The sequence below is a fragment of the Alternaria infectoria genome (genome assembly GCF_024043175.1).
Source record: "Alternaria infectoria strain BMP 0036 chromosome Unknown scaffold_2, whole genome shotgun sequence".
Taxonomy (NCBI): Eukaryota; Fungi; Ascomycota; class Dothideomycetes; order Pleosporales; family Pleosporaceae; genus Alternaria; species Alternaria infectoria.
Window position 1 is genome coordinate 1,324,196 of NW_026250691.1, and position 25,195 is coordinate 1,349,390.

A 25,195-nucleotide genomic window follows, 5' to 3' on the forward strand; every position below is an offset into this window, starting at 1 on the left:
ACCCTCATCCACCAAATGCATGCGTGCCACCTTGTCCATCCTCACTAACACCTTCATAGATCCCAGTCTGGCTTCCAGAAAGCTTCCATTCTCGCCATTCATTCCCTCTCCAGGACTCCTTCTCCCTCCATCACAAAGCGCAACTGAGCTCACGGTCTCGCCATAACTACAAAAACTCAAAAAGATACCATCGGCACTGAAGACAAGATCGACATCGGGTGTCTTCTACCACTCAGTGACAGCGGACCGGAACAAGTTGTCCAGTCATCCACCTCCAAACCACCACGCTCCTTAACCGGCGCATACCTCCCCTCCGCTACCCACTCGACCTTCCTTTTTCCCCTTGATACCTGTGGGCAGAGCGGCTAAACCGTCCCCAACAGTCCCTCGAGTTCAGATTGGTCAATATGAGCCGAAACTGCGGTGTGCGTTGATGTCTACATCTTTCCATCATCTTTAGCTTGGGTTTAGTCAGAACGGGGCTCTGGAGGTCCTTTCTTTAAACTCTTCCTTTTTAATGTATTCATACCCTTGGGTCGATCTCCTTGCGCTGGGCGCTGCGAGATCAGACGTCTGGCATCTGCTGGCAGGTAAGTCGATGGAAGTTTCTTACTGTGTCCCGGTGGGTGGATGCTTGCTTGCTTGGTGGGTGTGAGAAGATGGAAGGATCGGACTAGGTAAGTACGCCTCCTTCCATTTCATATACTAACGCGTGAGAGTACGGTCAATATGGTTGAAGGGGCATGGAGAGAGCTGGAGTGAAGTAGGTACGATGGATATATGTAATCAACAGCGCTGTTCAAAGACCATAGTAATTACAACGAAACTCGTCTAAAACCTCGCCTCAACCTTTTGCTCTGTGTCTTGCAGTGCCCACTGGCTCCTCGCCTTCTTGCTCCTCACAGCATCAACCTGTTCCTTTGTGAATCCCTTCGCGACCGTCGCTGGGTTGTATCCCAATCCAGTGATCTTGGCGATCTGCTCGTCTGATTTGTCCGTCGCGGCGCTTCCGTCGTGCCTCTTGTACACTGTGCATACTACAGCGCCTCCAAGACCCAAGTTGTGTTGTAGAGCAACCTTTGTATCCTTGATCGATCGGTTGTTGGCCCAACCACGCATGTGCCAAACGAGCTCAGCGCATTGAGCGAGACCTGTGGCGCCGAGGGGATGGCCCTTGGAGATAAGTCCGCCTGAGGGGTTGATGACGACCTTTCCGCCGTAGGTGATGCCACCCTTGCGGATAAGCTCGTGAGCCTTGCCCTTGGGAGCCAGGCCGAGGGCTTCAATGGTGACCATCTCGTTGGCAGAGAAACAGTCATGGAGTTCGCACACCTTGACGTCGTCTGGTGATACGTTGGCCTCCTCAAGCGCCTCACGCGCAGCCAGCTCACTCATGCTGTATCCTACTAGCTCAATGGCGCTGCGGTTGAACAGTGACGGTGTGTCGGTTGCTAGTCTTTGTCCAGCAATCAGGATGGCCTGGTCTTTAAGCTCGGGGCGCTTGTCTAGGAATTCCTGCGAGACCAACACTGTGGCAGCAGCTCCGTCGGAGGTCGGGCAGCATTGGAGCTTTGTGAGGGGTTCGTGGATCATGGGTGCGTTCATGACTTGCTCGAGGGTGTATTCATCTTGGAATTGCGAGTAGGGGTTGTTCTTCGAGTGGGCGTGGTTGATGCGACCGATCTCTGCAAAGTCCTTGAGTTCGGAGCCGTATCTACGAAGATGGTAAGTATAGAGACACGGGTTGGTCCAGACGTCGGGACTCACTTCTCCATGTGTTCCCGTCCAGCGTTTCCGAACATTTGCGCCGCACCCGGTGCCTTGGTGATACCCCTCGTCTCCTTCATCATCAGGCTAGTCGTGCCTGTCGGGTTTGCGCGATCTTGGAAGAAGCTCTGTAGACTTCCGGGGAACATCTTCTCAAAGCCAACGACCAAGACGCAGTCGGCCGCTCCGTGCGCGATCATGTTGCGTCCCATGTAGAGGCCGGTCGAGCCAGTTGAGCAGTTGTTGTTGACGTTGTATACGGGGATTCCAGTCATGCCGAACTGGTAAAAGACGCGCTGACCGCAGGTTGAGTCGCCATAGCAGTAGCATGCGACGCCTTGGTCGACATCGTCGTAGTTGATGTGCGCGTCGAGCATGGCCTTGACGCCTGCCTCGAAACCGAGCTCAGGGTAGTCCACCTTGCCACGAGGCTTGATGAACTTGGTCATGCCCACGCCGAGCACGTAGACGGGCTGCTTCTTGCCGACCATGATGGCGGTTGTGAGTTGTGAAGGTTGGGATGCGAGGGCGCTTTAGTGGTGGAGTAGATGCGATGGTGATGTAGCAGTACAAACGAATTATGGTGGTTCTGAAAGAACGGGGATAGTGGAGAATAGCGAGACGCGCTCCATGGTGATGTATATAGCGCGACGGTTGTCCCCGCATCCGCAACACCCGTGGAAGTTTGGCGCGTGGAGATGCCGAGGTTGACTCGTGAATGACAGGGGCGGGTCTGAATAACCGACCCTCCGCGCAAGGGTAAACTTCTAACAAGACGCGACAGTAGACAACCACTACATAATATTAGCGACCCCCTCGGTATATACACAGAATCACGTATACTGTTTCATAAACATCGAGCCGCTCTGTGCGAGTTTGTTAGAGCAGTAAACTCGAAGGGGTACGCTGCATTGGATACTAACACCTCATTCTCTAGTCAGGAATCAATCGTCTTTGTACGTGGATTCCAGCGTGTAGAATGACGCGACACGTCCAGTACGAGAATTTGGCATCACGATCATTCTTCTGGGGGCAATTCCATGAGCGTCTTGTATCGAAGACCATTTAGCCGACACACATCTGAGGTTAGGTACTGTAGAAGAAGCCTATGTCTTCCTGGTCAATGTAAACGCTACCTAGGTACGCTTGACTTCTACTTCTACTCTTTGTTTCACACACTTTTTCTCTTCTTTCTCTCCACTGCCTTTCTTCTTCTTCACCTTTTCTTATTAGGACGATAGAGTTTTGTACAAATGCACTGATCAGGCCATTCTTTGCATCCTTCCCTCGTGACGTATTTGACACAGTGATTCTGAATCAACAACTCCATCCGGCAAGCGCAGATGATGAATTGCATCACCATGGGACCTGATATCCACGTTATGTAATTCTTCCTTTTCCAGCCGTAGGTAGCAGGCATCAGAGGCAACCTCCTTCAAGGACTCAACAACATCCTCGCTGAGCTCAAGATTCCATGTACCACGCCATGTAAGTGTCGCTATCGCACTTGCAGTATGTCGCTGATAAATTACCACACAGGCTTGTCCTGGTTCACTGTTCCAGAGCACCATGGTTTGGAGCTGCGGCATCTTGAGCGCAACCGAACTAGCGTTTTGCAACAGTGTATGAATATCTTGGCGAGGGGCTGTCCGGGCCAGTGTGGATGACGTGAGTGTTAAGGACTGCAGGAGATTCCAGGTACATGGCAGCTGCTTGCATGAAGTGAAAAACTGCTGGGCGTCGATCATGTATGAAATAGAAAGGCACTCTAGATGGTGGCTTTTGGCGGCAAGAGCTTTGGCTAGCTTTAGATTTGCAGCTAAGGCATCTTCTAAACTTGAGCGCCAATGTGGCGTAGAGATATGTGGCTTAGACTTGTGAATTGCCATTTTAAGTTGGTTGTTGAAGTCCTTGAAGATGGATAATCTCCTGACGGACTCTGGAACACTGTACTGGAGTAAGGAGGTCAATCTATATGCACACTCAATCGGGTAGTCGTGCCGGACAATCCACGACTCGTGGACTATACTTTCTAGCCGAGGGGGTTTCTCCCACAAGCCTCCTAGTACGTGGGGATAAAGCTCATGTCGAAGTTGTCGACGTATGCAGAAACTTGTAACGGCATGAACGGCAGGGAGATTTTGGGGGGTGCTGAAGCAGAGCGGGGAGAAGAGGCGCAAAATGGCGCGCCGCTTGGGAGTCTCAACCTGCCGACCATCAACCCAGCCGTGTTTTGGGTCATGCCATCTAACAGCTTTCTCCTGTTCCGTCCAGAGTCTTGTGTCTTCATGTCCGGGCCCAAAACAGTAGTTTTTGAACCAATGTTGTGAGTCACTTGGCGAAGATGCGCTCAGTTCGAGTGTTAATTGACCTGTAGGTTGCCAGGTACTTAGGACAGAAAAGAGTTTTAGAATAATGATCCTAACGAGGGTAGACCTGCGATTGGATGTGGTGGCACTTCGTTTACAACTGGTGCAGGCGTATCGAGGAAGAGCGATATTGAAACAGATGTGCCTGACAAGAGGCCTTTGTCGGACAACGAGGGTTTCCAGTTCTTTTAGACAGGATGGCTGCAATGATAGTCGGGAAAAATTCCTGGGTTCAAGAATGACCTGCCATTCCTTACAGACGGCTGCGCATGGAGCCCAGCCAGGATGTTTCTGACCTGAGATTTCGTCGAGGATTGAAAGACGGATATCTGCAGGCAACGATGGCCAGGGAAAGGCGATGCCATCGTGTCTCTCCGTCATTTCTGAGATAGAAATTTCTTTGGCAGTAGTTATGGTAGGAGGAATCGCGCACGTTCGAATTTTCGGGTTTTGGTGGTGGGATTGATGATGGAGATGCGCAGGGCGCTCCTTTTATAGTCAACGCACAGGTGTCCCGGTTCCGCTGCGATTAAGACACATGCTGACTTAAGTTATATAATTGCCTCGACTTCGACCGTGTTTAGCTATAAGGAATATCGCATGGTGGTCAATGATCTTTGACTCACATCTGTGTGCGATTCCATATCTTGGTAGCCATCCACTTCACCCCATGGTACTGCGATGATGCAGAGCGAAACGAACCACAATTTCCGTAACATCGACGACCTGAACGAAAAGATCATCTCACAGATGAGAGATGTCGCAAGTATAATATACTGGTGGTCAATGATTGTCCTCAGTTGTCCAGTCCACACGCCACGTTTTTAGTACAGAGGACGCTCACGGGCAGCAAGAGCTCGTCTACGGCGCAAAAGAGAACCAATTCTTGTATCTATTCTATGCGACACGATTCCTCCGCGCGCTGCCGGATGTCAGGTTCCACGGACTACTAGCGAAGACCAGGTGTTCTATGTTTTTTGTTGCTCTTGAGACGAATACAATGAGCCAAGTCTAAGCGCATCTGTTGTGTTTCTGATTGCTATCTTCAGAAAATATCGTTCGCGTGATTGTTGGGGGAGGATAGCGTCTGAGAGTACGCGATAATTGTGGCTTGATCGTGATATTAAAACTTTGGTCCTCCATGATGGACAGTAGAAAGCAAGTCTCGTGTCCCCTCTTGTAACTCGACTTGGGTATCGTCCAATCGTCTTCTCACGTCTGGACATCCTCCTATCTGCGTCCTTAAGCAGACCCGATCGTCGAGGCTGCGTGCACTGACCCGGCCAACTCCCGTCTTGATCCAAATCGCATCACCGTATTCTACACCCTCAACTGACGTCCTCGTCCTCCTCGTCCCTCTTCCTTTCTCGCTCGTCCTCTTGCTCCTTCAGATGCATGGCCTCGACCAGCTCACTGCCCTCCATACCCACTTCTTCTCCATTGCTGCCGTCTGTCGGCTGCTTCTCTCTTATGGCCTTCTGGGCTTCCACTCTCTCGCGGACCAGCTTTGCAATTGCGTTGTCTGTTTGCACATTGAGTCCCTTCACCTTCTGCTCCAAATCCCTCTTCAAGTCCCAATTTGGCTTTTTGGGCTGCAACTTGAACAGGTCCAGTCCCTTGTCCTCTGCGGTTTCTGCTTCTTGTTGCGCCTTTGTCTCGAGCGCCAGCTGCTCTGCCTTGTATTCCAGTGTGTTTGTGGGGTCGGCGATTGGGGTATTGTCAAAGCCCAGCTTGACATTTCGCGTCGTCGCATCGAAGTTTCGGCCGGAGAGGTATGTGGCTGCTACTGATGTTTCCTCTTCTTCTGTGCGTGTGAGAGCTTGCGACGTCTCGGCCTGGAGCTGGGTGGATGGCGAGTCGGCAGCTTCTGGCGCATCTGATATGTGTTCTTGTTTCCGTTTCAGCGACTTGAGTTGTGCGAGGCGCGACTTCCGGTCGTTGGCGGCTGCGGACAGCTTTTCGTGCGAAGACATGGTGAGAGCTTTGCGGTTGCGCCAGGCAGGAGTGTGCTTGCGTGCGAGGTCGGGACGAGTCCAAAGCTGGTCTATGACGTGATGCTATGCACAAAATTCCTTCTGAGAATGCGCGGAGAGAACAGAGAGTGTGCTGGGTGGTTGCTGAAGTGGTCGTGGTTGTCGTGTGGCTGCGGAGAACAGCTCGGGAGTCCAAGATCTTCTCCGGTTAGCGCTTCTGACCAAACACGCACCTTCTCAAGTTTTCGTGCTCCTCGCCATCCTCACCAGCTGCTTGCAATTGACACGTCATGGCTCCGTGAAGACGACAGCACCTGCATCTTCTCATGCCCCGCTTTCGCGTTCCCAATGCTAGCCTCATCGCCAGCGCCGACTTTCCCATCCTGCCGTTCCTCGCTCCGAGAGTCTTCGCCCAGTCATCGACGACAAAAGCACACAGCCAACAGCATGCAAGGCCTAGCACAACACGGGACAAAGAGAAGGATAGGTCAAAGAGCTTAGAGGAACATAACAGGGTGGAAGATCAGGACTTAATCTCGAGCCCCCGACAGACAACTATACCAACATGTCGCAAGCGACCGACACAAGACGCTCCTGCTGCGGGGCTCCTACGGACGTCTGGCCGCTGGAACAAAAGAACTGACGGCCCTGTTTCAGTCAATCGCCTCTATGCGGATATATCGACATTCACTCGCCAGTATGCCCGCTCATACGCAACGACCACATCCAGCAATAAAGGCGTAGTGGATGAGAAGACGCTCTCGCGACCTCGAGCTCGTCGGGCACAGTCTAATCGTACACGTGCTCCCTCGTCCTCCGTTCAACGCACACCTCTGCGAGCCGAGAGACATTCGAAACAACTCGCCTTGGAACGTGCGCGACTCGACAACTACGTCTCTAGACTACCTGCCTCCTTTTCACCTGCAAGGCGCGACCAAGATGGCCGATACAGGTCCCTTCGACGACGCGTGGCAAACCTCGTCAGCTGGAACCAGACGCATCTTGATCTGACTGACACTTCTGCAAAAGAGAATGGGCTTCAATACGCGTTTGCGGCACTGGATCGCCCCGTCTACGCATCTTTGCGGAGAAACACACGTAGCGTCGTTATAGAACACGACCCACGATGTGCGCGATTGAGTTGGACGCTCTTTGCGGGAGACGCCGAATCAAGTCCGCGCGAAGTATCGGACAGGTGGAAGGCTCTCGACATCTCGACGCGGAAAGCCTACGCTCATAAGTTGCTCATTTATCTCCTCGATCGTAAGCCTGGCCGCGCTTTATACTTCATACAAGCTCTGGTTAACGATACACGTACATGGAGCCGGAAGCGAGAAGCTATTGCCGACGCTCTCAGTCATCTTTCAAAACTTCATCGACACCGATTGTATCAGGATCAGAGTTGGGGTACTGACCTAGAAGCACGCAAGCGCGAATTCGTCCCGGCGTTCTTGCACGTCTTAGTCAAGACGTTATCTAGCAAGCCCGATTTCTGCTCTCAAGACTTACTGTACAATCTTGTCGAGCTGGCCAAGATAGAGGATCTGAAGAAAGTGTTCGATTGCCTCGTGGAACACAAGGTACGCGTTGACTACGATACAGTGCTGCACTATGCCACTGCATTTGGGCAGGCTGGTGAAGTGCAGTATGCGTTGAAATGCCTCGAGGCATTGAAAAGCCGACATTCAGCGAAGTCGTGGGAGTCTGTTGTGGCGCGTCAAAGACTTCGCTGGGTGTGCGCTGTCATACTGCGAAGGAGCATGGCTGCAACCAAAGACTTTCACCACACTCCATATATCGTCGCTGCCTTTGTAAACATGGGTATCCAGATGGACTTACTTCTTTACAATGTCGTCATACACAACGCAATGGAAGCTGGAGATCATGCCACGGCTTTCAAGGTGTACAACACCTTCGAAAATAATGACCTACAGCCAGACAAATACACATTCGGGATAATGCTCCATGGATGTACCATGCAAAATGATCCAGCCTTTTTCCAAAGATTTGCACAGTATTGCGAAGAGGTAGCACAAGATATCCAGGACCCTTGGCTAGCAACGGAGTGTCTCTACTATCAGTATGTACGCTACAGAGTTGATGGAAACGTCGAACAGACCTCGGCCATGCTATGGCACTCTTATTCCAGACTTTTCACGACAGCGCCTCTGCAGCCATTCGTTGGCTACGGAACCGCAAGCCTAGGGAACGCCGTAATGTCACAAGATTCATCTACGCCAGAGTCTGTGCGCATTTCTCCTTCACATGTAACGCTATACATCATGCTGCAGACAGAGATTCAATCAGCCTTGGCAGTTAGCAACATGCGAGTCTATAACTTGTACCTCAAATTCAAGTCGGTCGTGCAAGAGGGGGGTCATCCGGCGTTCAATGAGATGGCTCGGCAGCCGCAAATCTGGAACGCCTTCCTCTACGCCTTTTGTCAAAAACAGCAATTCGCAAACGCATCTCAGCTCATTCAAGACATGACGAATGGCCCAGCAAAGCCCAATGTCTACAGCTGGAACATCTTTATGCAGGCTTTCTTCAAGACAGGCCAGATACAAGCGGCAGAACGAATTTTCGAGATCATGCGCGACAGGGGCACTGATCCTGCAAAGTACACCTGGGGAGTCATGATGCGAGGATACGCAAATGCTCAACTTGTCGACCAAATCGAGGATATCCTACCACATCTTGACGCCGAGGACGAGTCGGACCCTGATTTGCTGCGATTCCTGGCGAAAGTAGTCGATCGGAGAAAGCTGATGACTATATTGGAGAAAAGCAGGCTGCAGAAAGAGGCGATTGCGCTAGAGAGAGCGGAGCAAGAAGCTGAAGCAGAGCGATACTGGTGGCAGCGGGCGCTCGAAGCTGTCGAAGTAGCACCAACAAACGATGTTACTTCGGTCCAATCCGATACGACTGGCTCTCCAGTTGAACCTTCAACTTCTCCAACCGAAGAGCGTTCTGGCGCGACTGGCTTTTCTGTTGTTGGAACCACCGTCTCTCCGACCAAAGAACAATTGGACTTACATCAAGACCGAGCCAGCGATCTCGAGACTGTAACGGAGCCTCCTCGGGTGCCTCATAGCCAGCCAAAAGCACCGCGCGCCAACGTACAAGACCCTGAAGTCCAATACAGGAAGCTCCAAGAACGGTTGGGTCTTGTCCAGCCTGCCCCTCCCATGGTTGATGATGTCGCGCTCAAGCCGACCAAGACCTCCCAAGCGGCGCCAGTCTTCAAGAGTATGATAGACTTGGACAAGTCTAAACCCAGGGTTACAGAGCCTGGTAAAGCTGCTAGCATGCGGAAGAGGGCTAGATTCAATCTCGCCAAACCCAAAGGTAGAGGTGATTTGAGATAATGCGGCTTTGGAAAGGCTGTGTTTGTAGTTCCAATTAAATGTATGTAATCTGCAAGCCTACCGACGGAGTTATCCATGATGAACTACACCTGCTTGCTATCTACGCACACGTGTTCACGCTCATGTCTACAATACACTGCAGATGTGATTACTCATACAGCACACAGTATGTAGACCTCGCCGTCCTTCTACTATTATTACACACGCCAAGCAGACTGGCCTTCTTTTTTCCCTCATAATTGTGACGCGCAACCAGTCAGAAGTCCGGAACAGGACGGGTAGCTCATGTTTCTAGTCAACCCGCTGTTGAACCAAACTCCACCATCGAACCCCGCAATGACACCAGAGAACATGCGTACTCTGATCAACAGCCCGGGGACGCCGAGGGATATTCTCATTCTCTGAAAGCAGAAGGATTAACTCCTCACCCGGATGGAAATATCTTGGAAAAGAATGAGGCAACCGTGACGACCCATGTTTTTACTACCTACAAAGGCCGCATCACACAAACATCTCAATTGACAAACTGTTTGGTACGGTTCGGCAGGATGTTGACCGCGGGGTCGGGGCAAGATCTACGTTGCATGTACAGCCTCGCAAGCAAGCATGCAGCATGCATGCTACGTTACGTAGCTACTGCTGACTACTGTGTACTAGCGGACGCGTTGGGAGCGAACCGGAGTCTCTCAACATTACTGCCGGCCGCTGCCAGCTAGTGGCCTAGGTCTAGATCAAAACAGACCTGCTGTCGGGCCGCGTACACCCCAAGCACACGAGTGGCTGGGCGAGGACAGATAACCGCATTCTTTGTTGTGCAGTGCAGGAGGGTCAGATCGAGTACGATATATAAGCGAAGAAGCGATTTGGGAATATCCAGAATCGATGAACATGATGGATATAATATTCCCCATCGGGTAGTGTTGGTTGAAACACGGAGAAGTGAGCAAAAGACTTGTGTAAAGTTTGTTATCAATCTATTTTCCTCTCTGCCTATGTAGATAGAGACCTTCAACGTCATCTGTGGGCCCGAACATGTAAAAGAAAAAGAGTTTGCCCAAGTAATTGGCGTACGTGTTAAATGGTAAAAAAGATGGTGATGGAGAAAAGGCGTTGGCTAATTACAAGAGTACTATATTGGTCGCGTGAGAAAGCGTCAATCCTCGAGATTCCAGCATCAATGTGATAGAGAAAGGTGACAAGACAAGGAAAAAAGCTGCCAGCATGCATCATCCCACACAGATCCAAGAGAATCAAAAAGGTCCCACCTCTTGAATCCTTGCCGACAAATCGACGTGTAGTGAGATATGCATGCTGCGCTGGTCCAGACTCAAAACGCTCGTGCTTTTGTTTGTTGTGCCCATCGCAAAATGTCTCAGCAGTGTAAGCTTCCGCATCTTCCGAAGAAGACTCTCCGTTGTGTGGAGTGGGGCATGCGGAAGGGTTTTCCGGCATCCATGCGGGCGAACTTGCATGTGCATGCAACAACAGTACAACTAACAAACGCGAAGATCGATACGATGCAAAATAAATTGATGGCCACCCGATGAACGCCTCCGTTTGGATATATGTCGAGTGAGAGCTAAAGGAAATGGGTAAAGATAGAGTCGCAATATACAGGTAGCGATGGATGTAAAAATACGATGACAACAAGTGCGTGCGACTAGAAGTTTTGCGCAATTCCAGAGTTGCCTTGTTGGGGGAAGACACTGGGGTTCTCGATCCTCGTGTTCCGTCGTGCTGATACGTCTCTTATGATGGGCTGTTGTTGGGCAGCGTATGGATCGTTGGCAGCATATGGCCCGTTCTGGTAGTAGTCTTGGTTGTTGTAGTACTCCTGTGGGTGACCATTGGCCATGCCAGGGTAGTCGCCAGAGTTGTCGGAGTGGTTGGCTGCCGAGTATGACGACGAAGCGTTGGAAGGCCCGCGGTGCACACCGGCCTGGTTGTTGGCAGAGTTGGCAGCGGCAGCACCGTTGACGACACCGAGGGCGCCGATACCGTCCGAGTCCATGGTCTGGCGACGGCCGTCTACAAGCGGGTCGTTGGAGTGAGCGTCAGAGTAGGCACCGTGTGTGGGAGAGTGGGGGCTAGTGTATCCGCCGGGGTTGCTGTTGCTGTCCGAGTAGGTCATGCCAGAGGTGAGGGTGGTGGACATCTTGCGGTTGGAGCTGGTGGTGGTATTGCCCCAGCCTCGGTAACCGCTGTCGTCTTCGGCCATGGCCAATCCACCAACCGCAGGAAGGGTAGGGTCGTGGTTAGGGTTGAAGCCATACTCCTCGACTTCTTTCCTGCGTTCGTCCTCCGCGCTCTGGCGCTGCTTGCGTTTGCGCCAGAAGAAGATGCCGGCTAGGACTAGCAGAGCAACGACAACAACGGGAATGACGACAGCAATGGCAGTCTTACCACCAGTGCTGAGACCGCCATCGTTCTCCTTTTGTGCATTCTGCAATTGGGTGGAGTCGGTGTTGGAAGGGTCAGCGGCACCTGTTCCGGAGGGGGACGCGCTGTTGGTTGGTGCTGCAGTGGGAGAATCTGGAGTAAAAGTGCGAATAACGGTGACCACTGACGGTGTCTCTCCAGCACCCGTGGGGGTCACGGTGGAGACGATGACTTGGGTCGAGGGTTCAGCCGACGGGGCAGTGAAGACGCTCGTGTCGACGAAGCTTGGTGCGGCGCTGGTCGTGGCAGCAGGAGGAGGAGCCTGAGTGGATGATTGCGCTGGCGGTGGTGCGCTCGACTGGGCTGGGGGAGGAGCTGCCGATGTTGATGGTGCTGGAGCCGCTGATGAAGCCGGCGGCGGTGCCTGGCTCGACTGGGCGGGCGGGTCACTGGTTGGGGCGGCGCTGGATGCGGGAGGAGCGCTCGAGGCGGGTGGAGGAGGCTCTGAGGAGGGCGCGGCCGCTGAAGGCGTGTTAGAAGCCGGCGCAGGACTTGAAGGAGAGTCTGCAGGCGGGCTGGACGAGGCGGCGGGAGCAGAAGGCTCCGTAGGCGCAGGCGCTGCGGACGGTGTTACAGACGGCGAAGGAAGATCTGACGAGGGCGGATCTGAGGATGGGGCAGAGGCAGGAGGAGCAGACGCAGACGTAGCAGCGGGCGCGGACGAGGCAGCGGGTGCAGAGGAGGGAGAAAGAATGGAAGTAGACAACGTACTCTCGGTCACATTGCTGGACATGATGGCGACAATGGCAGCCAGCAGCTGACGGGCCTGGCAAGGAGCGACTGAGGCGACGACGACGGCGACGCGAAGACGGATAAGAGGTGCCGCGCGAGGGAGGTCGGACAGTCAGCAAGGGGAGAGGTTCGCTGGAGATGAGGAAGTTAGAGTTCCGTGGTACCGCTGGCGGGCTGTAGCAGGCGCGGCGATCTCGTGTCTCCGCCGTGGGTCCGCAGTGATGATGATGTATCGACGGAGGCTCTTGGGTTGCCAATCGACGGCGGGCGAGGTTGTGCACGAAGGTTAGTGGACCTGCACGGCAGCGGACAGGCGACCCCAGCCAGCACCTGTTGATAGAGCTGCCGAACCGAAAGCGCCCAACAACCACAAGCGCGCTGCTTTGCTGCTTTACCCTGCCGCCCGTGCCAATTGGGGGGGATTCGCCGTCTGGCGTCTGATTGCGATCGGCCGCTGGCTCTTGTGAAACAATACCGTCGCAGCTCGCACGCAGCGACAGACGCGACGGGCCTGGCAGCTTTTCACCACGCCCACGCCAAGGCCTGATGCCGCTCCTGGTGTTGCATCCAGCAGCGACTGGCTTGGAGCTTCGCACGGAAAAGCGGGTGTCTAATGCAGCTTCTAATGCACCCTCGCTGACTAGCCGCGCTCCCAAAGGGGGAGCTCATAACTGCTGAGCCGGCTAGCGACGAAAGCGGCATGGGCGTGGCTGTGTGCGTCTGGAGTCTGAAATGCGAAATCTGGCACAGCGGCCCCTTGAGATCGCTTGCTCCCTTTGTGTTGCATGCAAAACACCGAATTGCCTGCGTTGCACAGCGCCGCGATAATGCGCCTTTCCTCGCTGCCTTGGCCGTGGCATGCCGTCATCCGTGAGGCCCTGGGCTGAAATTTCTCCACCACCCCAGTCGCAATAACATCATCCGCTCGTGTTCTGAGCGAGCTTCCTGTTCTTCGCAGCCCGTGCGCCCGTCATTGGCTCCGTGGCGTGCCACTCTATATTAAGACGGCCAGAGTACCCTCGGCACACAACCTCCCGTCTGCTCTACTGTACGGACAGCGCACTGTGGCTTCGCAACTGCTGCAGCTACTGCTATCTTACGAGGCAGCACGTCGTCAACACCACCACTAGATGCGCGCTTTTTATCAGCTGTCTTCGTATCTCGTCATCTGCTTTTGTCGCTGCCGAGCGCAGGGTTCGTCTCTCCACCTGCGCGCTCACTAGTGACAAACAAATTCTCACCGAACTATCTTGTGAAAACAACCAATTCTCGTGTGATTAGACACCATTACCCCGTCGCAGTTCGCTGCCTTGCTCGGCACCCTCTCCACACTGTCATGCTTAGTGTACCATCACCTGCGCCTTCCCCTTACTGCTAATGCTGCACCGCTTCATTCTTCACTAGATTGCGGAAGCCACATCTATCACTCGTCCACTCTCTGACTGCGGAACGCCAGAAGCTTGATCGCTAGCGTACCAGAGCATCGTCTGCGAACTAGCTAGAGCACGCCCGGAATTATGGCCTTGCGCCCTTGCAGCTTATCCTTACCAAACTTCTTCTCGTACCACCGCTTGCCCTGCAACGCGCGCGGAAGCATGGTAGAAATCTCGTTGAGAAGAAACGTGCGTGCAGGCACACACTGCCAGCCCCCAATCATCCACCACCCTGCCCACTCAATCCACTCGCACAGGTAATGCGCGTGCAGCGAGTACTTGAACAGGCCGTTCTTCGGTATCATGTACACCTTGTCCACATTCTCCACAGGCTTGCCCTGCTCAGCGGCTGCCTTGCGTTGCTTGCGGTCTGCTGATCTCCGGATCTCGCGCAGGTCGTCGTCGTGGAACATGTTGGCCAAAAGTCCCCAGCACCAGATTACGAGCCCTAGAAACATGTACTCTTGTCGCGCTGCCCACTCGTCTCGTGATGTTGGTCCATAGCCCGCGAGGTAGCCGCCAATGGAGATGGCGTTGAACATTTGGAACCCAAAGGCCATGATCCAAACAAACGGATGCATTGGGGACATGCTGGGATTGAGAAAGAGGGGTGAGATGACTGCACGGTAGAGGTAATGAAAGACCTGGTGTCTGTTTAGCAGAGTTCCTGTAGAGTCTCCAGTATACTCACAAAGCATCCCGCCATGGTCCAGTTGCCCAACGGTAGTTCTTCAAGCCCCAATTCTTTCGGGAGCGTAAACATGATGTACAGCAGGGTTATGAAGCCTGCCGACTCCATGGTCGCCCATCCTATCTTGCCGTCTATGTTGAAACGCGACTCAATTGACGTCTTGCCCTGTGGGTACCAGTCCAGAACCCATTGCGCCGCAGTAATCTTTGTTCACCAACAAGGTTAGTAAGGACAGTATCAAGTGGCACTGGGTCGCGGCACGGTGCCCAGCAATGTGTCGGATGTATGCTTACAACAGGAAAGAACTGCCATACGTAGCAAATCAGCTCCCAGTTCTCGCGCGACGGCGGCAGCCAATTCTCCACAATCGCCATGCTTTTATGATGAGGTATAGCGACGCAGAATGATATCTGACAACGCGTAGACAGAATTGCTAATGGGAACCTGGTGATCAGGTGTGGATTGAATCACAAAACAATGATGTCACCAAACACTGTTACATCCGCGCCAAGCCGAAGCGCCCGGGCGTGTTTACGTTTTCTCGGTCGCGGTGCCTTTCCATCACGCTTCGGTCCGGATGAATTGACCCACTCAGATGGATCTACCAAGCGCGCCACTTTTCTGGAAATGATTCGATGGAAGATGCAAAGATCTCACTGCAGCAATGCAGCTCCAGGTGCGTTTTGCCAGCATGATGAATAGCTGAGCTCGAAGTTTCTTCATCAAAAAACCGTCTCCTTAGCTCAATTGGGAGAGCGCCAGACTGAAGTCTCAGTCACTAAATCTGGAGGTATCGTGTTCGATCCACGAAGGGGACAACGTGCCTGAGCTCGCTCAGGATTCTTCGAACTTTCTTTTTGCGCTTGCGTGAACCTTGACAGTGTGATGGCGTGCAGGGAAATGCATGCCCTCGAATCTTTTTGGCGTTGCCCCTTGACTTGCTTTTTTGCATATGTACCATTGCTTTGTAAACCCTGTCGAACGAGAGCACTGTGTGTTGGAACAGGGTGAGTTGTCAGTCGGTGTGAATGGCGGACACGTTGGTGGTGGAATGGAAGTATTGTGGTCAGGTGAAGAGAAAAGGATGATGTATAAAGGCTATGCTACGCTATGGTACTTGCTAGTAAACAGATCACAAAACAAGGACCAATGCTCAAATCGTCAAAATAGCGATGCTTACTCCGCTCCTCTCGCACCACTTGCGTGCATGTCCGCTTCGGTGACGGGCACACTCTCCCTCCGCAATTGCTCTGGGGCTCTCGCTTCGTTGCCCTTCTTAATGCCTCTCCCTCCTGGCGTCAAGAATGTGTTGTCCAAGTTTGGTAGGTCCTCACCAGGAGTCGGAGACCAGTGCTTGCTCTTCCATGGGGTAACGTGGAGAATGTACATGGTGTCAATCTCCTCAAGAGTACGGCCGTGAGATTCGCAGAGGAAGAAGTAGACTACGACTGCACCAGTGAAGCAGCAGGCGGCGAAGACATAACCGTATCTGTAGTCGATGGCAGACGTAATGTAAGGCGTGACTGAGAGTGGTATTAGTACAGTCGCAGAAAGACATGGATGAAGTAGTATTGACTTACAGAAAGAGATGAGGAAATTCCAGGTCCAGTTGCTGGCCGTTGCGAGAGCCATTGCCTTTGCACGGTATCGGCTAGGGTAGATCTCACCGATCACAGCCTGCAGGGGTAACGAAGTTAGTATATATCTCACATGCATTTCGTGCAGCCAGAACTTACCCAGATGATTGGCCCCCATGTCATAGCATAACCAGCGATGAAGAGGCACGCAAATGTGATCATGGCATATCCGACAGGCTGGCTCGTAGTACCGTCGCCGTTATCCAAAGCGAAGTGTCCAAGCGATGCGAAGACGAGGAAGCACATGAACATCCACAAGCCTCCAGTGATCAGTGCGGGTCTTCTTCCGAATCTCTCCACGATGTAGAGACCAGGGAATGTCATGCCAAAGTTGACTCCTCCCAGGATCATAGAAGTGACGAACGGGTCTTCAATACCGACTGACTGGAAGATCGTAGTTCCATAGTAGAAGTAGCTACAAGAGAGTCAGTACAAGATGTGTGTTAATGTGCGGTATCGACTTACTAGTTGGCACCCGTGAGTTGCTGAAGGGCTTGCAGACCGACTCCAAGAAGTACACGATACGCCATACGTGGTCCTGTAAAGATCTCGTACCAAGGGTGGTGACCTCCGCCCGCTTGCTCGGCCTCCAACTTCTCCTGGATCTCCCGGACTTCGCGCTGGACTTCCGGGTGTTCCTGGGGGACACCGTACGTGATGGCGATGGTGTGTATGGCCGAGTCAACCTTGCCCTTGCGGTATTCCCATCGTGGAGATTCCTGCATAAAGAGAATTCCGAATATCATGAGTGCTGACCAGATGAAACCAACGCCCATTGGAATCTTCCATGATGCTGAGCTACCATCGGACTTGGTACCGTAGTTGATACAATAAGCCGTGAAAATGCCGAGGGTGATGAAAAGCTGGTAACAGGACACGAGTGCACCTCGGACGTAGCGAGGTGCAGTTTCGGATTGGTACATAGGCGTAAGGACCGAAAGTGCGCCTACACCCAAGCCTGCGACCCAACGACCAAGGGAGATCTGGTACCATATGTTCGTTGTGGTAATCTGTACGATGACTCCAACGCAAAAGATGATGTTCCAGAAGACGATGGAGTATTTGCGACCGAATTTGTCGGCGATAGGGGCCGCGATTAGAGCACCCATTAGGGTACCGATAGACAGCAGTGCAACAATCAAGCCAGACTTCCAGTTGCTGAAAGCGCGCTCGCCTGTTTCAGGGTCTGTCTGATCCGCGAATTTGTTCAAGAAATCGGGCATCTCCAAGAACCCAGAGATTTGACCAGTGTCGTATCCAAAGATGAACTAGGGGCTGTTAGCTGGGTACCTGCGCATTCGTTCATTTGATACTTACACCACCCATCGACACAATAATCGCCATGGCGATAATGCGCATTCGGAAGATCTCTTTGACACCGCCTTTCAACATCTGCGGCTTCTTCTCCGGATCCTGATCCATCATCGTGGAGGAAGCAGGCGAGGCATGTGAATGCCCACGGAATCGATCGGGTATCGCCATAGCTGGTGGAAGAGAAGAGGAGTGCCGATCGAGTGTGGAGGAAAGTATCAAAAGACATCTGGGTCGTGGGGTCTCCAGGTCCCTATAAAGCGCCCACGATTGCTCCGCTTTGGGGCACTTGGAGACCCCAATGCCGTCATAACGGCATGATTAACCGTAAGTCTTCACCGCGTTCACCATGACTACTGCGCAGTCTAGCAAAATCCAAAGGCATCCCGTGGTCGTGCGCCGTGCGGTTGCCGACGTCATGGTTTGCGTGATCCAGGGCGGCCACTAAACTGCATCGCCATCGACGACCCTGGGCAATCAAATGCTTGATACAGTCAAGCTATCGGCAAGCGCTGCGGTCCTAGTGGCTGCGGGCACACTCCGGGAGCAATCTTAGAGCCTCCAAAGCTTGGCCTATGCTCTTTCCCCCGGACATCAACGTCGCAGAACGTCATCTTCACTTGGACATGTGGGGTAGCGCAAGAGCCGTTGTGTGTCAGTTGAGTTGTTCGTTGGCTATCGTCGCATCGGAGCCGAGGTGTGCCGATATGTCAGCGGAGGCTCGGACTTTGCTGTGTCGTGGGAATGATGGTAGGTGAGGATGATGACAATGCACCGCAAGAACTACAGCCAGCGCTGGCTTGGCAACCGGTGCGACGATCATTCAATAATAAATACCAAGCAACCTAACTCGTCACATTGACATTTTAAATCCTCACCACAGGATACAGGCAGGAGGACGTATACCACGACACGCATCGGACGAACGTTTACGGAGCGGATCTCGTCGGTGTTGTTCTCCATTTTTTTTCTTTTCTACGGCCCTTCGATACATGCGTATTGTGGGTCACGATCGCCACACCATGGGGCTCCCACTGCCGTTAAGGGCCTCCGGATTTGAAGAATTTGAAAGTACCCAAGTACCGGTACCTAAGCACACACGTCATCTCGCTTGGTCACCCCTAGGCATGTTGTTCACGTTTCTAGGGTTCTAGCCTCTGCGGCCCAACTACCGGATCTGGACCTCGATATCTGAAGTTCGAGAATTGCGTTCTGCCGCAAGCTACTGCATTGATGACAATAGCTGCGAACTTCGTACGAGAGTGCGCATGAGCGATGCATCAAGAGCGATGACCGATCATCGGAAATCGTACACTCTATAGAGAGCGCTGTTCCAATACTGTTAGGAGCGACTGGAGAATGTTGAAGGTCTTCGGGCCAATGGTTTCGTGTAACACACGCATACATGCAACGACAGCCCAAGCACTCGTTTTTCCATGAGTAACAAAAGCACATAAACTGTCCGCTGTAGTCGTTTCTTCTTCATTCACGTTGACGCTAAAGTATACATACACACTTCGCATCGACAGACAGAAACCTGCGCGCCAATCGTACCTGCCATTTCTACCGATTCCATCAGTAATACCAGCTGAGTTGTGGCCAGACTGTCGAGTATCGAAGTAACCTTACCTCCGTGCACGAACCTGTTGCAAACCAAAATCATCGTTTCCTGCCGAGAAGAACACCTCGTCTATGCGATACACTGTTGAGAGCGGGTACACGATCCGTGCCTCTCCAGTTCCTGACGTGGCGTGAGCCAACCACTTACTATCTACCCACACATCAAACGAAAACTGTCCCGATACGGCAACTGTACTGGATCAGTGTTGATCGTAGGTAAGAGACACGGGTACGGCTTCCGATTAATTACAATTCGACCCGGTTAGACATCTGTGGGTAGCGTACCCGAGACATGGTTTCTTCTCCAGCTCGATCTTGTTGGAGTCAGTTCTCCAGCTGTACGACTACCCTTCTCACCAACGCCATTTGCAACTACAAAAACCTTTTGCTGTTGTCACTCTTGCTACATACATCCGTATGAGGGCAAAGATCTATTCTCGCGGATATAAGAACCGGGTATAGCGCCGCCTACCGATCAAACCTGGGAAGCTACATATGATACCAGCCCGTGCATCCGTATTGGCACATTCTAGTCCTGGTCGTACAGGTCTTGAGTGCGTACCACAATAGGCAATTTCGCAGTTCGGACCGACAGGCGTCGAAACTAGGCGTCAGACACGGCTACATTTGCCGGCGAGATACGCTTCATGTAGTGTACCAAGGAGTCTATCGGCGTTACTATGACGCTACAATGGCTAGTAACAACAAGGCAGGGAAAGAGAACCACGGAGTTGATGAGTCTGTACGGGCTTGAAGTTCATCGTTGGATACCGTGGTATAAATGCAAAGATTGCAATTTTATTACAGCTATATGAGCACCGTCCATTCCGACTTCAGACCAAGGAAAGACTACTGTTACCTAGTGGCCCCAACAAGGAGTCGAGACATCCAGACATCGCGGTCGACGATCCTCAGCATCCGGGCGGAAAGCATAGAAAGCACATGTGATACGAACGCCTTGATTTTCCTTTGAGACCTACCCGTACCCACCCAGAGAAAGATGCAAGTAAGTAGTATTGAGGCACCGTCGCAATGCTAAAGGTCATTTCGTGAAGCGTTAATTAGGGTTCGTCGTGTTGTTGAAGGTGCCCGACATGCCTCGATTGGGCATGGCAGAAGCGTTGTTAGCAATCCCTGATGACGGTACTCGCGTCATAGAGGGTAGCGCAAACGGTGGGGCCGGTGCAGGAGCTGGAGGCTTTCGAGGTAGATGTGAAGGTGTACCATACTTTGCGATGCTGCTTTGGGATGAACCCGGGTCACCAGACTGAGAAGCAGTTCGGTTCATGGATATGGCTGAGTTGTTTCCCTGCATACTTTGAGGCGACCCAAACGGCGGTGTGGAGACAGCGGAAGGGTTAGGTCTTGACATCTGTCCAGGCATAGAAGCCTGGGCAGACATTTGATATCCACCATACCCGTTCATCTGAGGCTGTCCCTGCATCATGTTTTGTTGCATTCCAAATGGCATGTTACGTCCACCAGGAACAAAAGCTTGGGTTTGCGGGTTGAACTGACCCCGGTTATAACTTCCAGGAAGAGGGTGCTGGTTGCGGTTGGGCTTTCCATTGTAAGCATTTGAGGCGAACTGTCCATATGGGTAGCCAGGCATCGGTGCCTGGTGAGGTGCGGACATTGGCCGGTTGCCGGGACCATTCTGGGCACCATATGCGCCCTGACCCATATGGAACGATGGCTGCTGGTTTGGTTGAGACCAGCCCGAGTTCATAGGCATATGTTGAGGTTGCTGATAGGTATCTTGGTAAGACGCCATCTGTGGATTGGCCATCTTTGGGGTGACCTGGGAGGGTATACCAGCGTTCTGAAACGATGACATACCCCGCTGGAAGTCCGTTGATAGATCATACCCATTCGGCATCTGTCCATAATTGGGGTAGGTCATCATCGACCCATTGGGAGCCTGGTACTGCTGACCAGCCCAGCCATACTGTGACTGCGCTTCCGGGGGCATCATGCCCGGATACGGGTTGCTGTATGTTGCCGGAGGCGATGCACCAGGGTTCATAGTCGCGTACGGCGCGTTCTGAGCAGGTGCTGGGTAGCCGTTGTAGTAGACCGCATTGTCTCCAGTATATGTAGCCACAGGGTACTGTTGCGGGTAGTAAACATTGAAGCGGGATCGAGCCTGGAAGTCGTCGTCGTCGTAGTTACGCTGCTTCTTGGGTTTCTTCTTCCCGGCAGCTGAGCTTGATCGTGAGATGTCCTTCCCTTTTTCTTTGTCTTCTCCGGATCCGTTGGCTTCGGCCGTGCTGGGCTCTTCACTTTCCGCACTACCAAAGATGCGCTGACGAGCTTCACGATATCGCGCCTCTCGCTCCTCTCTGGATAGAGCGGCTTTGTCTTTGTTGCCTTCACCATCGTTGCTGCCCTCGCTACCACCCATTTCAGAGGTCGTCTTCGAGGCATTCTGCGAGTTGGCTCCAGTGTTTGTACCTGATTTGCCATCGTCGCGACGCATGATCTTCCGAGCAGGGAGCTCTACGGGAGGTGTATTGGTGCCCTTGGCGGGATCTACCATCTGTGAAACGGGGGGAGGACTACTAGCAGTAAGCAACAGAGCACGCGAAGCTTGATGAATACATACATTCTACAGTAAGGGGTACGTGTAATTTTTACACCCGTCATAGTGTTGTCAACTACATGGCCGAGCAAGTAGTAGTCGGCAAGACGGTGAGCAAGCATCCTGTAAAATGTATTACAGTTCGGCAGACACAATTCGTTTTCACTGCGTACCGTTAGTAGAGAATTCTAGCAGATCCGCCACGCATGACATACCGAGAGTCTTTGATGAAATCAATGAAGTCTTGTTCTATCTTCACAACGAACAGCCGATCACGTGGAGACCGTAGCGCCTCGAGCAACTTCTCGTCTGGAATGGCGGGCATGTTCGGGACACCATTCAGTGAAGGCATGCCGTTGACCAGAGGCTGTGGCATGGGCCCCGCGCCGTTTAGCGACTGGTTAGGGTCGTACAATGTTTGCGGACCATTGGGTAGCGTCGGAAACCGACCTGCGGGAACCCCTCGATGAGGTTGAGGATTCATCACAGCTATTTCATGTAACTGGTCCCGAAAGGCACGCGCAGCGCCATGATCAGACCCCTGCCTAGAGTCTGCAACGACCGAGTCCGGCGGGGACGTGACGTCCTCTTCCTCGACTGCCCTGAGGCTAGCACTGTCATCCGGGCGTAAGGACTCCTTCTCGTCCAAAGCAAATGTTGTCGCAGAAGCAACACTCTTTCCATCAATGCTGGGAGGTTTCCCAGATCCATCTGATGAAGATAGCTGAGTGCTGCTGTCCTCGGTGACAGACACCTTTACCACAGCCGCAGACTGAGGCCTGTCGGGGACATCTCCTTTTGCATCCGTGGAGCGTGTTTCTGAAAGCTCAGCATGACCTGTCTGTTGCGCGGGCTGCGATATGGCATTTTCAGCGCTGCTGCTCGCATCGATATCCTCTCGCCTTTCCGCAAGTATTTTGGGTGCTACTTCGCCATGCATGGGTGTGGCGCGCGCCTTCTGGGCGACTGCGGGTATTTTGGGTGTCGCGACAGGCGGTCTCGCTTTCGGAGCGGAATCCTTCGACATCTGAGGCTTTATGGCGGAAGCCGCAACCTAGCGCTGTTAGCACACCGCCCATGGAAATTGCTTGTTGAAATCCTACCTTGGCGAACGACAGAGGCCTTGGAGGCGCTTGTTCTGTGGAAACCGGTGTCGCAGATGCCATGGCTGTGAGGCGATTTTTGGTACGGTAGAAGACTAGATAGGTGGTAGGTTGCGACGTAGATGGCCTATGCGCAGTGCGCGGTAGGTGCCCAAACGCGGGGACGGCGAAACGGGCTTTCAGGCAGTCTCGTAGCAGTAAGGCTGCTGAATGAAGCGACAGACGCCTGCTGGTGTAGCCGAAAGAATCACCAAGCTCAACGCCGTACGTGGGTCGTCGTGGACGAGAATGAAGGTGGTGTTAACCGAAGTGATGGACGTAAATTTTTTCAGGAAATAGGGTGCTCAAGGAAAGTCGCGATAACCGGAGCCAGAAAGCTGGACATGTTGGTGTGCCGACATTCGTGGGAAAAGTGTAGAGGTGTATGGGTTTGCTGGGAGCCAAGGTGAAGTAGCCTTGACGACAGGCCTGCAACGACGTAGTTTGGACGTCTAGCGTGTAAGAAGCTGCCAAGCACCCAGACACAGGGCGCGAGACAAGAGACGACGGGTGAATTGGGTCGTCGACGGGGAGCAGTACAGGGCGGGCGGGGACCGGGCTGGTATGCGGGGTGCAGCGCAAGGCGAGTGAAGGATAGAGAAGCGATGATGGAAGCCGCCCGTGGGCGGGCTTAGTCATGCCGCTCCGCCCAATTCTCCGGCCAAGCTGAAGCTGCGCCTTACCGCATGCGACCAAGGCCCGTCGCGTTTCCTCGCCGAAAGTGACAGAAGAAGATTGAACTTGGCGAGGCTTGATTGCGTCTTTACCGGCTGCTGCTCTGACGCAAGAGTCGCGTCGTGCTCCTTTCCCTCCATTCCCACGAGCAATACCAAAGGACTTCGCCAACAAACACCCTTTGGATTCGACGTGTACCGCATCCAAGTCCGTCATGTTCCGTCGCCCGGGTGCAGGCCGCTCCAAGGCTTCCGCAGATACTCTTTGCCAGAAGTGCTTGAAGAGAGGACACTACAGCTACGAGTGCAAGGCGCCCGCACAGGAACGCCCGTACAAGTCTCGACCTTCTCGGACACAGCAACTACTCAACCCCAAACTGCAGCCTAAACTCACCACCGAGGTACCCGAAGACCTGCTGCGCAAGAAGGGCGTCGCCGATGAGATTTTGAAGAAGAAGGAAGAGGATCGCAAGCGCGCGCGCTCACTCTCTACGTCGTCTGCCGACTCTGTCTCGACCATCTCGACCAACCGCTCCCGTTCCCGCTCGCGATCTCCCCCACGACACAAGCACAACGGACGAAGACATCATGGGGACCACGACAAAGCGCTGCGGAAGCGTAGCAGGCGCTCGGTCTCCATGGACTCGCGCTCCTCACGCGCATCCGACACTGCAGACAGGAACACACGGCGGCGCATGAGCTCCTTCAGTCCTGGTGAGCGAGGCCGCCGAAGAACCAGATCCAAGTCAAGATCCAGGTCAGCGCGCATGCAGATATCACATGAGAATGCCAGGGGAAGAGCGCCGCGAAGCATGAGTGATAACAACAGGTCGCGGAGCAGGAGTGCAAGAAGAGACAGGCGGCGACCAGCTCGACGGTCAGTCTCAAGATCGCGGTCGGGGAGCGCAGATCCCATGGATACGTCAGACGAGCGTAACCCACCAAACGGAGCACCAAGAGGCCAGCCAAGCGTCTCGCATTCAGTACATCGTGAGCCTTCCAGGTCACTCTCGCCATACCATAGCAGTCGCGATCGCAGCCCGAGTCCCTACTCCAAGCGCAAGCCTGTACGCCGATCGCGTAGCCCACACGAGGCAAGCAATGGAGGACGGGCCCGTGACAGTCCGCGTGGACCGGCAAGAAACCGTTTCGACGATCGGGCAACCGTCGCGAACAGCAGAGTTGCGCCGCCGCCAGCGCAAGCACCCCCACCCTCACAAAGAGAGCGCAGCCTGAGCCCATACAGCAAGCGTTTGGCCTTGACCAAAGCCATGCAGTCAGGGTAGACAGAACAGGGATTTTGTTATTTGGGCAAATGGCCAAAACTGTATACCGGCACTTGAAAACTTGCATTGAAAGTAGACGGTGGGCAAAGGACAGTCGTAGCACAATGGGTCCACCTCATACAAGAAAAAAACTGAACAGGTCTGCAGGCTACATTAAGCCAAGGCCTTGCAA

The 25,195-nt window shown here is 53.2% G+C and overlaps 8 protein-coding genes and 1 non-coding gene across 9 annotated transcripts; 3 read left to right on the top strand and 6 right to left on the bottom strand.

The window, feature by feature from the left end:
* Nucleotides 1–831: 831 nt before the first annotated feature.
* Nucleotides 832–2,258, bottom strand: J4E92_001891 (uncharacterized protein; the record flags this gene model as incomplete). The annotated part of the gene is made up of 2 exons (XM_051493299.1): nucleotides 832–1,714; nucleotides 1,768–2,258. 2 exons carry the CDS (start codon nucleotides 2,256–2,258, stop codon nucleotides 832–834), a joined length of 1,374 nt encoding a protein of 457 aa, XP_051356530.1.
* A 3,206-nt stretch (nucleotides 2,259–5,464) lies between these two features.
* Nucleotides 5,465–6,109, bottom strand: J4E92_001892 (uncharacterized protein; the record flags this gene model as incomplete). The annotated part of the gene is made up of 1 exon (XM_051493300.1): nucleotides 5,465–6,109. One exon carries the CDS (start codon nucleotides 6,107–6,109, stop codon nucleotides 5,465–5,467), a length of 645 nt encoding a protein of 214 aa, XP_051356531.1.
* A 2,324-nt stretch (nucleotides 6,110–8,433) lies between these two features.
* Nucleotides 8,434–9,477, top strand: J4E92_001893 (uncharacterized protein; the record flags this gene model as incomplete). Its single annotated transcript, XM_051493301.1, has 1 exon — nucleotides 8,434–9,477. The coding sequence occupies one exon, from the start codon at nucleotides 8,434–8,436 to the stop codon at nucleotides 9,475–9,477; it is 1,044 nt and encodes a 347-aa protein (XP_051356532.1).
* Nucleotides 9,478–11,137: 1,660 nt separating this feature from the next.
* J4E92_001894 (uncharacterized protein) lies at nucleotides 11,138–12,649 on the bottom strand (the record flags this gene model as incomplete). Its single annotated transcript, XM_051493302.1, has 2 exons — nucleotides 11,138–12,219; nucleotides 12,628–12,649. The coding sequence occupies 2 exons, from the start codon at nucleotides 12,647–12,649 to the stop codon at nucleotides 11,138–11,140; spliced, it is 1,104 nt and encodes a 367-aa protein (XP_051356533.1).
* A 1,497-nt stretch (nucleotides 12,650–14,146) lies between these two features.
* On the bottom strand, nucleotides 14,147–15,146 carry J4E92_001895 (uncharacterized protein; the record flags this gene model as incomplete). The annotated part of the gene is made up of 3 exons (XM_051493303.1): nucleotides 14,147–14,725; nucleotides 14,773–14,976; nucleotides 15,066–15,146. The coding sequence occupies 3 exons, from the start codon at nucleotides 15,144–15,146 to the stop codon at nucleotides 14,147–14,149; spliced, it is 864 nt and encodes a 287-aa protein (XP_051356534.1).
* A 358-nt stretch (nucleotides 15,147–15,504) lies between these two features.
* On the top strand, nucleotides 15,505–15,590 carry J4E92_001896. Its single transcript has one exon. It is a non-coding gene; the product is annotated as a tRNA-Phe (tRNA).
* Nucleotides 15,591–15,948: 358 nt separating this feature from the next.
* J4E92_001897 (uncharacterized protein) lies at nucleotides 15,949–17,891 on the bottom strand (the record flags this gene model as incomplete). The annotated part of the gene is made up of 5 exons (XM_051493304.1): nucleotides 15,949–16,295; nucleotides 16,353–16,449; nucleotides 16,509–16,824; nucleotides 16,875–17,677; nucleotides 17,727–17,891. 5 exons carry the CDS (start codon nucleotides 17,889–17,891, stop codon nucleotides 15,949–15,951), a joined length of 1,728 nt encoding a protein of 575 aa, XP_051356535.1.
* A 2,506-nt stretch (nucleotides 17,892–20,397) lies between these two features.
* J4E92_001898 (uncharacterized protein) lies at nucleotides 20,398–23,087 on the bottom strand (the record flags this gene model as incomplete). Its single annotated transcript, XM_051493305.1, has 4 exons — nucleotides 20,398–21,898; nucleotides 21,946–22,086; nucleotides 22,137–22,975; nucleotides 23,025–23,087. The coding sequence occupies 4 exons, from the start codon at nucleotides 23,085–23,087 to the stop codon at nucleotides 20,398–20,400; spliced, it is 2,544 nt and encodes an 847-aa protein (XP_051356536.1).
* An 865-nt stretch (nucleotides 23,088–23,952) lies between these two features.
* J4E92_001899 (uncharacterized protein) lies at nucleotides 23,953–25,023 on the top strand (the record flags this gene model as incomplete). The annotated part of the gene is made up of 1 exon (XM_051493306.1): nucleotides 23,953–25,023. The coding sequence occupies one exon, from the start codon at nucleotides 23,953–23,955 to the stop codon at nucleotides 25,021–25,023; it is 1,071 nt and encodes a 356-aa protein (XP_051356537.1).
* Between the last annotated feature and the right edge of the window lie 172 nt (nucleotides 25,024–25,195).